At 43.3% G+C, this 10,761-nt stretch overlaps 1 protein-coding gene across 1 annotated transcript; it reads left to right on the forward strand.

Moving 5' to 3' along the window:
* Positions 1-1,342: 1,342 nt before the first annotated feature.
* On the forward strand, positions 1,343-3,986 carry LOC147880217 (basic helix-loop-helix protein A-like). Its single transcript, XM_087370376.1, has 6 exons — positions 1,343-1,425; positions 1,566-1,685; positions 1,924-2,020; positions 2,334-2,390; positions 2,561-3,445; positions 3,570-3,986. Exons 1-6 carry the CDS (start codon positions 1,343-1,345, stop codon positions 3,984-3,986), a joined length of 1,659 nt encoding a protein of 552 aa, XP_087226502.1.
* The last annotated feature ends 6,775 nt before the right edge of the window (positions 3,987-10,761 follow it).

Here is a 10,761-nt window from a genome sequence, read left to right on the forward strand (position 1 = left end):
CAAACAAACCTTCTCCCTAATGAGGCACTCTTTCAAAGCACTGCCTCCATCATTTTGAGAAATGTAAACATAAGTTATACTAAAAAAAATTTCTTGCCAAATGCTTGAAAAAAAATTTCTTGCGAAATGCTTGATTTGAGAATCTTGATCTGTAAGTAGCGAATATGATGGGGTCTTAAATGTAATTTTGGAGTTTATATGTTAAAATAAGAGAAGGTACCCCAAAGGATTCATTGTCATTTCATTGCACAATTATCATCCTAAGCATATAGATGGAGAGAGAGAGAGAGAGAGACATGAATGTTTGTTACTAAAAATGTTTTCAATGCAAGAGTTGGGTACGTATCTAGCTCGTAGACAGAAATCTCCTCATCCCCACCGCAGCCCTAGTCCAGATTCCTCCTCGATTCCTCTCACCATAACAAGTGTTTTTTGTCCTCTTTGGCTTCAGTATTGTCTTGGAGCTCTTATGGAGTGTTCCTAGGCAAAGAGAAGAAAAGAAAAGCGCGCGGAGCTCTTATGGAGTGTTCCTAGGCAAAGAGAAGAAAAGAAAAGCACGCCCCTAAGTTAAAGAGGCTCTTGCGATTGATTTAACTCCTTCCTCTCTTAGTTGAGCTAATGCAAATGCAAGTTACATTTTTGGGAAACATCCTGTGACTTTTGTTGTGGAATTAGTTTTTCATTAGGAGACGGAGCAAGGCGTTCGTTCGGAAGGCGTCCCAGAAGCGATGCTAAGTTTGGATGACTGGGCCTGTTGACTCTGGGCGCCGGAGCATAACGTTGATGAAAATATACGCACGAGCCAAAACTCCACGGCGGCGGAGACTTTGTGGAGATTGCGTGAGCTCAGCACTGAGATGACGACGCGCATAACCCACAAATTCCTTAAGACTTTGCAGCGACGTGAAGTTGTGAACTCATCACTGAGGAGCCCTACACCTGCTCTTCATGTTCTTCTGGGAGATCTTGGCGGTTGACGGCTTCACCTTCCGACACAGATCCTGATTCATAAGCACCCCTCCTCCCTCGTTAGTGCTCACTTCTCATCCTCCTCCTCCTCGTCCTCGCCTACCACGATCCCCAATCCCATCATCCATCTCTCATCAGCCGCTCGATCTCCTCTTGCTGCCCCTTGCATATATGCATCACAAATTCACAACCCCTCATTGCCATCTCATCGACCACTGCACCTTTTATGGCCTCTGGTCTAGTCCCCCCTCCCGACCTAGTAGCCCTTCCGACTACCGTCCCTGCCTTCAGCCGCATCAAGCACCTCTTGCAATCCTTAGGATGGTCCTATTGCGCTCTATGGTCGCTCACTCCCGCCTCACGGTAGACACGGATGGCGCTACGTCTCTGGCTTTTACGAGATAAATTAGTACTCGAAGCTTCTCCTCACGCCCTGCACACTGCTGTTCTTCTCCAGTGTGCTAATTAGATTGCGTATAACGAATCTTAGGGTCTCTTCATCATTGTTTCGCCTCGACTATCTAATTATGCTTCCCTTGCGAAATATATCGCAAGCCCAACCGCCTAATTTCACAGTCCTCGATTTTGCTATGCAGGTTATTAAGCTGGTCATACGGTGATGTCAACGAAGGAAAGATGGACGATCCGTTGAAATTGAATCAGCTGCTTGTCTCCTTGGAACTGTACAGCCACTGTATTTTCCCGTTCGGAATCGGGTGAGTCATAGATTGACAGACATTTTTTTTTCCTGTTGTACAATTCCTGTATCCCTTGCGTAACAGTGGACTGAAACGGACGGCCTTACCACATGGATGGGAAGTGATTGTCATCATTGTTCCCATATTAACCTACTTTACTAGTTCAGCACGGAGTAGCCTTTTTTTACTTCCAATTGTCTACCATAAGATTCACATGACTCGTACGCTTGTGCTGATTAATGCGACTGCAATGCAGGTTTCCAGGTGCAGCTTTGTATACTAAAAGGCACCAATGGGTTTCCGGACTTGATCTTTTGCAAAGCCTACTGCCAGAGCAAACTCGATTCTTCCAGGTCATTAAGCAACCAATGATACTATCTCTATTGTCTACTTCGAAAATGCATCTCTTTCCTGTGAATGCTAACGGTATTGTCTTTTCTGTCCTTGTCCCTGCGCTCATAACATGCCGAGAAACAGGATGCATGCATTCAGGTGAAACAGTCTTTTCTCTTCCTTAGGATTTAAAAACCGCGCCCTTAAATTCAGATTGTCAACACGTTCCAATAGATCACTGTTATATAACGGCATACTTTCGAGTTTATTTGAATTCAACCTAAAAATTCCATGTAGTCTGTATTGAAGAGGCGCATTCTCTGTTGATAGCAGACTATGCTGTGCATACCGTACAAGGATGGAGTGGTGGAGCTCGGCACAACCGATTTGGTTGGTGTTTGTGATATGATATTCTTGTCATTATGTTGCATACGTTGTTGGTCGTTAGTACGCTTCAGCATAGAGGGGCTAGCTATAAGGCTGTAGCTGTATTCCAAAAGCCACCCTTGCAGAATCAAGTGCATGTCTTATTGGTGTATTATACTTGGTTTGCGATGTAGGTGCAAGAGGATCCTCAATTGCTTCGACGCATTTGCACATTTCTATGGCCACAACATCGTCTTGTCCAGTCGTTTCTACGTCCAGCATTACAAACAGGGGCAAGAGACGTCTTTCTTCGCGTTGGACAGCAGGATCTTCAATGCGCAGCTTCGTCCAACTCTTCATCTCGTTCTGAATCCCCCCTCCAAAGCACTCATCCAATGCGATCACCTGTGTTCTCAACTTCCATGGAAGCCCATGGAATCGACGTTCTTGGGCAGCTTCAGCTCGACATTAACACGGTGAGGACAATTGCGGAATCCAATCTTGACGAGGGGGACTTGGCCTTTAGACATACCACAAGCCTCAGGCCCTCGGTTTTCCCAAACATACCTTCTGTCGATCAAACTCATCACGAACTCTATTATCCTGGCATGGAAGTAGGCGAACTCGGACTTCCCGTCATTGTACAGGATGACGAAGCTATGGTAGCGAGACACGTTAGATTGCGTTCATCGGTTGGATCTTTTTCCGCGGAGCGTTCCTTGCAGCCTAACGCTGATCTCGCTATTGGAGTTCCTGGATTTTCTTCCGTCAACACATGTGCTGTCGGCAAAGAATGTCAAAGCTTCCCTGGAGAAGCTTTAGATTCGCTAAGCACTAGTTCAACACGATCTGCGTTTAAACGTTGGGCATCAACCACTTCTGAATCAGGAATAAGAACCCCTACTTGTAGCTCGCTTTTGAAAAGATGCCTGCTATACTTACTTCCCAAGATGATGGGCGAAACTCTACAAGGATCACAGGAACTGGCTCGTCAACACGTGGTGTCTGAGCGCAAACGACGACGACATCAAAATGAATGCCTCAAGGTCCTTCAAACTCTTATTCCAAATCTCAAGAAGGTAAAGCAACAACACTGGTTGTCACATTTTTCCAATATCTACTTAGATTAGGTCTCAAATAAATGTCAATCTCGTTCGCTAATGAGAGAGATATCTCTGAGTCCTCACAATCGTTCTTATGCAGAAGGATAAAGTTTCTGTTCTTGAGCACACTATACATTTCTTGAAAGAGCTTCAGGATCGGGTGGGAGAATTGGAACATCAGAATACCCAGCTCCAGAATGCAGCTAATATTGCTCTACAACCGCAAGGACAAAATTCGCAGGGAACAACCACTGCTTCCGGAAGTTTCTCATCTTATATTCAAAGGATTGAAGTAACTCACGACACAAATAAGCAGCGACCTCTGTTTCAGGTCGAGATGGACTTAACGATCGAGGTAGACGCCGGCTACATGCTCATTAAAGCTCTCAGTGCCCTCAAGCAAATGAAATTGAGTTGTGTCAATGTGGAGGCCAAATCTGAAGGAACCCACTTGAGGGCCAATGTATCAGCGGAATACAAGGTAAATCTCTTGAAGATGTATTTTTTTGCAAAATAACGAACGGGCAAACAACACAACCTTTGAGTTGTCTGACCATACATCTTTTGCTCTTTTTCTTTCTTGAACGTCCTAGGAAGGTGGAAGGAGAATCCCAAACCGAGATGAGGTACAAAATTTATTGATCAGAAGCCTGGTATAGTATGCAATCTGGCATTCCTTTGCATGACCACGAGAAAATACCTCCAAGATGAATCTTGCAAATCTTTCCAACATCGACCACGGTAGTAACTTGTCATGGGATGCCAATTGATAGATTGGAAGGCAGCATATTTAGCTCTCTGCTTCCTGGGTTCATAGCACATCATTTAAGTGTACTCGTGTTATTCGTTGATAATCGCATTCCATTAGGATGTTTCATTACAAAAAGGGTCCCTTTCTTTGCTTAATGAAGTATTATGAATTCAGGATATAGATCTATGATGACAATTGTTGCCCTCTTAACAACTACAGAGACACACTATGTGGACACTCTCGTTTTCATTTGTATGATTTCGATGGGGCATTTTCCTTTCTTATTATTTCAAGTAATAGGGAAACGGAATTTATTCAGTAAAAATGAAGGAGTTACAAATAACAACATAAGGATTTCTAAAGATAAATACATTAATGTCAAAATACCAGCAACATGTTAAAATTTTTGGCAATCCAAACATTTTGTTCGCGCCCATTATACTTACATGGAATATGTTATAAGAGAGCCTTGTCTTTTACATTCTCGACCTTTAATCTTTACACCTGGGGATTCAATATGTTATAAAAGACCCATATTGCATGTACGATCATTCAAGGGATATTTGTATTCCTTGTATACCCTTAAATTATCTTTATTTTTTATAACTCCACAAGAAAATTAAAACCCTTTTATTGATTGAACATGCTATCTTACATATTTGTTAGTGAGCCTCCCATGTCTTTGAATATGTGAAATATAGCTTTGTTCCTTGTTCTCCAAAGAAGAACAACCAATACAACTTGACAAAATATGGAATTTGTGTTGTGGTATAATTGCAATACAATTGCAATTACATGGGAAGTATTTTTCTGAAGAAGACTCTGAAATCCAAGAGCACCAATCCCCTTCAGAACATATTATGACAAGTTCTTTGGATACAATCTCCCCAGAAGAAGATATTAGGAACACTATAATTGGATAAATAACGAGTTTACTGGACTCCGCAAAGTCGTTGACAACATTGATAGGAGAGGGAATGAGGTCTAAGAGTTCCAAAAGTACGAGGATAACCTCCTACGGGCTACTGAATTAAGAGCCTTGAAGACCTTTTTACGTACACTTACCAATTGCAAGAACAACAACTAGTGCCCACAAAATTTTTCATCACTATACCGGGCGCGGATTTATGCTAGGCTTCACGAAGCTGAGGCTGCATTTTCTATGTGATACCCAAAATGGTGCACATGTCATCGAGCAACAGTCAGGCATAACTTTTCACAAGGCAAATTGGAAGAATCTGGACAAGGTGCTACCCTATCTTAGAAAATTGTTGGGCTTGTTGCCTTTGGGGTTGAAGCTAGGTGTGCCATTCACTTCAAGGGTGAGCCTAATCATGCCAGACCTATGCAAAATGTTGGCTGAACATGTGCTCGGGTCGGTTGTAATGGCAATGGACACAGTAGGGGTGATTGATAAACTGGTAGAGAAAGTTGGAAAATACCAAGCCTAGATGATTGCTCTCGAGATGCGCAAGAATGGGTATTGGACTTTCTAACAAGGAATAATTGTTTGGGAGAAAAGGAAATTGCGGACACTTTTCATCTCTATAAAATCAACACCCCACGCAAGGGCGTTTCCTGGGTGTGCAAGAATCATGAAATGGAGGGAGACCATTATTGATAGGGTGATGCCATTCACTTCATCTATCTTCCTATAAAAAACACTGGCATGCACCCATCTTCATGTACATGTGAGGAACTAATATTCTCACCATCTTCCATATATGTTCATTTATCTTGAACAGGATTTGTAATGCCAAAGATATTAGTGGATGCACATGCACACACTCCAGTCAAACACTTTCAGCTTTGACAATAAATCCCCAAATTCAAAAGAAATAAAAAATGTTAATAGTTCACCTTCAACAAAGGATTAGAGAGGGGACTATATCTCTTCATTTTCTCATCACTGTGTACAATCTATAGCCACTCACTCCTCTCTTTCTTCAGCCTTGCACTCTCAATATGAGCTAAAAAATTACTAGCCTTATGGGAATTCAAGGGTGATAGATTTTGCTCTTTTTTTCTGCATAATAAACAAAACTGAAGTTAGACATTGCTTATTTTAATTATACAATTTTTTCAAATGTCAATTTAAAATTTCCTTAAATTCTATAAAATAAGGCTTCAAAGACTCATATGCACTTGAGATGGGACACTCTAAAACAATCTAATATGACGACTACAAATTGTGTTTGACCACCATTTACATTCTCATATGTTATGTTTTATGCCTACACAACAAAGGGATGCATAGAATCATTCATATACATCCTATACAATGATACAGAACACATGTTTACAAATTTTATCTATAAAAAAGGGAACAAGAGCTTGCTCTTCAAAATATTGAGACATCTCTTCCAAGGTTTGTTCTCTTGCCTTCAACCCAAAACACTATGGCATATAAAGCAGATAACATTGCACACACACAACAAGACAAAGTAATTATAGACGCGCTTGATAGACACACAAAATAGCGGGTGCGCCTATAGGTGCAGCTAGAATAGTAAAAATACGGGCGTGTCTATAAGCGCATCTATAAGCACGTCTAATAGTGCATCTATTCACGTGTCTACACTGTGCATTAGACATGGATCTAGATGCCTTTATAAACGCAGAACAGAGAATACAGAAAGTGATATTTTGGTGCAAGTTGATAAATGTGCATCACTACTTTTCAGACATTGCCCATGATTACCAAAGCACATAATTTTAATAAAAATATCAATGCTTTTTGGCAAACACAAAAATATCAATGCTTTTTGGCAAACCCACATACACAAAAATTAAGTGAGGCGAGGAGAATGAGATAATAATATGTAAAATGATTTTGCCAATATCAATGATGGGCTACGGTTTGATTTCATCCTCAATGAGATCAACCCTTGCCAAACTATCTACTTCAAAATCCAAACCAATGTTGAGATCTATAAATACATTCAGCCCACTACTACTTGTGCTACTCATGTGTGTTGAGAGTTCACGCTCAACATCATGTGATCATGTGTGCATAGCACCATCACGTGATCATATGTGCATAGCACTAACCTTATAGAGTGCTATAAAGGAAAGGGTTAGATCCCCTAACCCTAACCCTAAAAGGGTTTGTATATATTCTATTTTTTCAACTAATTCTAGTGTACAGTTAGTCATTTGTGGTGTGCTCTCTAGCTGTGCCCTCTCTCCTCATCTCCACTCTTCTCCTCTCCCCTCTTCATATTTTGTCATGGTATCAGAGCTCCCTTGCCTTCCACTGAGGCATTGCGATCCGTATGCGAGAGTATGAGAGAGTGTGATAGTTTGAGAGATTGAGAGATGGAGTTTTCTTTTCCGTGAGAGAAAAAATCCATTGAGTAATAGAGAAATTTCTGTCCATTTGAGAGGAATTTCCGTCCATTCGATTGAGAGATTTCTGTTCATTCTATTGAAGGAATTCTTAGTTCATCGAGAGAAAGAGAGATCTGAGATACATCTCTTCTGTTGTGAGGTTGTATGAAAGAGAGACATTTCAAGAGTTTGTAAGGTCTGTGTAAGTTTGTTCTCGGAGTTATGTGGTTCTTTGTGAGAAGTTCACGTTCTTCTATGGCATAGCTTCTCCAACAAGCAAAGCTTCTCTTGCAAACTACTGCAACACACGACGGCTTCTTCCAAAATGACCTAGCCTCCAACGTCCTATTCAACGACCTCAAGAGCTCTCCACGGCCGCCATCCATAGCTCCAACTAAGGCTAAAGCCATAGCCTTCTACAAAGCCTGCAACGGCCGTGATGCCATCTTCTACTACGGTGCCCTCGTCTCCAAACTCTTAGCTCAAGCGGTTGTAGCCCAACAGTGGCTCTCTTCAACCAACTCCTTCTCCAACACGAGTGCTTGGCTGCTGTTGCTGCCCGCCGTGACCTTTAACCCGCTTTGACTTCAAGGCTCACCAGTCGACTCCAACAACCACCACGGGTTGTAGCTCTGCCACAGCTCACCTATCTCTGGCCACGCAGCGCCTCTCCAACAGAACAGCCGCAATGAATAGCTGTCGCAGTGATTGCGAAGGTCATCCTTGTTGGTGGTGCTGAATATTACCGCGCCAACATCGGCTGAACAACAGTGACTATGGCCTCCAATTGTCTCCTCTGATCGCAAGCATCCCTCCACCAATTCGTCTCCTTCGATAGCGCCCATCCAAGGTCAGCTTCCAAGCTTCATAGCACGGCTTCATCCTCCACGAAGCCTCTTCATCGACTCTACATGACAAAGCGCGATTCAAGCTTCCTTACCAACGTGGTCCTCCTCGACGGAATCGGCATCTTTGATGGAATCTCCAGTAGATTCCAAAGCCCCAAAAATTGACACGTGGTAGGGTAAGCCCATCCTTGGGCTTGGCCACAAAGCTGACACGTGGCAGACCTTATCTGCCACGTCACCCCTGCCAGCTCAACAGGACACGTCATCACCGACTGCCACATCATCACCGACTACCACGTCATCACCGACTGCCATGTCATCAGTGCCACGTCATCAGTGCCATGTCACCAGGCCACGTCATCAGTGCCACATCACCTGCACCACGTCACCTGTGCCACGTCATCAGTGCCACATCAGCATTGCCACGTCACCCTGCTGACATCATTTGTGCCACCTCAGCACTGCCACCTCAGCAGTCCAGTCAGCACTGCCACCTCAGCAGTCCAGTCAGCACTGACCCCTTCAGGCACAGTCCCTTGCCAGGCACACTGTGCACACACTGCATGTGCACACTCCTGCCACCTCAGCACAGAGCTTCACTGGCACACCTCTTGCTAAGCACAGTGCCACATCATCACTGCATGTGACTCACAGTGACACATCATCATTGAGCACCATTTGCACTCCTTTTGCCCCTCCACCTAGATCAAGTCGTATCTCTTGATCCAGGAAGAATTTGAGGGTGCTCCAAAAAGGAAAGTCGCTCGATTTTTCGTGCTCTACGCGCTTGTTACATCATGCGCACATTTCGGCGCGAGTTACACTCACATTTGAGCCTCGCCGACAAAACCACTTCCTTCACGCACATTTGCCTCTACATCGACGCATCTGACCCAGCACTTAAAAAGAACAAAGGAAAAGGAATTATTTGCCGCTCTTTCATCGATCGACGGTTGGTTTAGATCTAGATCAGACTAGACTAGATCGCCATAGAGGGGACGCTTTGAATTCCCCAAGTTGCCAATCTAAGCCATGCCCGAAATTCCCGACTAGTACCTACTCGGAGTCAGTCCATACGCTCACATCCGATTTCACATCATTACATTACCTGAAACCTTACGTTCATCAGTTCAGTGAGCAGACTTCAGAGTTCAGAGGCATTGCAGATTGATTCAGTGGGCAGATAGCACTTGATTTCACACACACATGCCACCATTGTAAAGCCTATTTGGCTATCTCATGGCATCGTGCACATCATTTTTCAGCCTTGTAAAGCCTCTTGGCTATTCCCGGCATCATTGCCACAAGCCTTGTAACACAGGTCAGATCTTATTTACTACAGTTCTAAGTTCTATCTTCACCGACGGTACAGAGATTTCACTTGGCATCTTCAGTGTATTTGCAGTTGATTCATACAGAGTTTTCCAGGACACTTTTTGAGTACATTGTTTGCACCATGTCGACTAGCAACCTCAATCTGGAGGCATCTGCTAAGTTAGACAACTCCAATTACGGTACATGGAAATACCGAATGGAGACCATTCTTGTGCTTCAGGACAAATGGGAGTATGTCGATGGATCTATACCTAGACCATTGGCCGATCCAGCCACCAGTAGCTCTACTCCATCTGTTGTCACAGCACCAGCAACGGGATCTACATCGGGATCTACATCTACACAAACAGTTTTCGCACCAGTAGCAGATCCTGCCATTGCCCGAGCTCAAGCAGAATGGGATAAGAAAGACAAGTATGCCTATCACCTGATCAAGCAGAATGTGCAAGATGTCATGCTAGGACAGCTCAACACAGTCAAGACATCAAAAGAAACATGGGATATGTTCGCAGCTCTCTACGAGTCCAAGAACACATCCAGGATTCTCACCCTAAGAAACCAGATCAACCAGAGTTTCCGCAATAGCAGTGAAACCGGTCATGCTTATGTACTCCGCATCAAAGACTACAACAATCAACTTGCAGCAGCAGGAGAGACTATGAATCCCACAGAAATGGTTCAAGTGATCCTGAATGGACTAGGAGAAGGATATGAAAATCTAGTCTAGAGTATTGCCATCCAATGGCAAATTCCAACACTAGAAGAACTTCAGTCAGTTCTACTTGGTGAAGAACTCAGGACTCAGGCCATTCAAGCACGTAAAGGTCATTCTAATGATCAGGCATTCACAGCTTCAGACAGAAGCAGAGGCAAATGTAGAAACAGAGGTAGATCATATCAGAAAAGTGGTCATCATCAACAAAATCAAAGTCAGAATCAGCATCAGCATCAGCAGCATCCTCAGCAACATCAAAATCAGCAAAGAGGAAATCATTCCAACCGAGGAAGATTCCAAAGACGAGGGAATG

Source organism: Dipteris shenzhenensis, chromosome 32, assembly GCF_047967505.1.
Source record: "Dipteris shenzhenensis isolate YYH24624 ecotype China chromosome 32, Dip_SZ_1.0, whole genome shotgun sequence".
NCBI classification, from domain to species: domain Eukaryota; kingdom Viridiplantae; phylum Streptophyta; class Polypodiopsida; order Gleicheniales; family Dipteridaceae; genus Dipteris; species Dipteris shenzhenensis.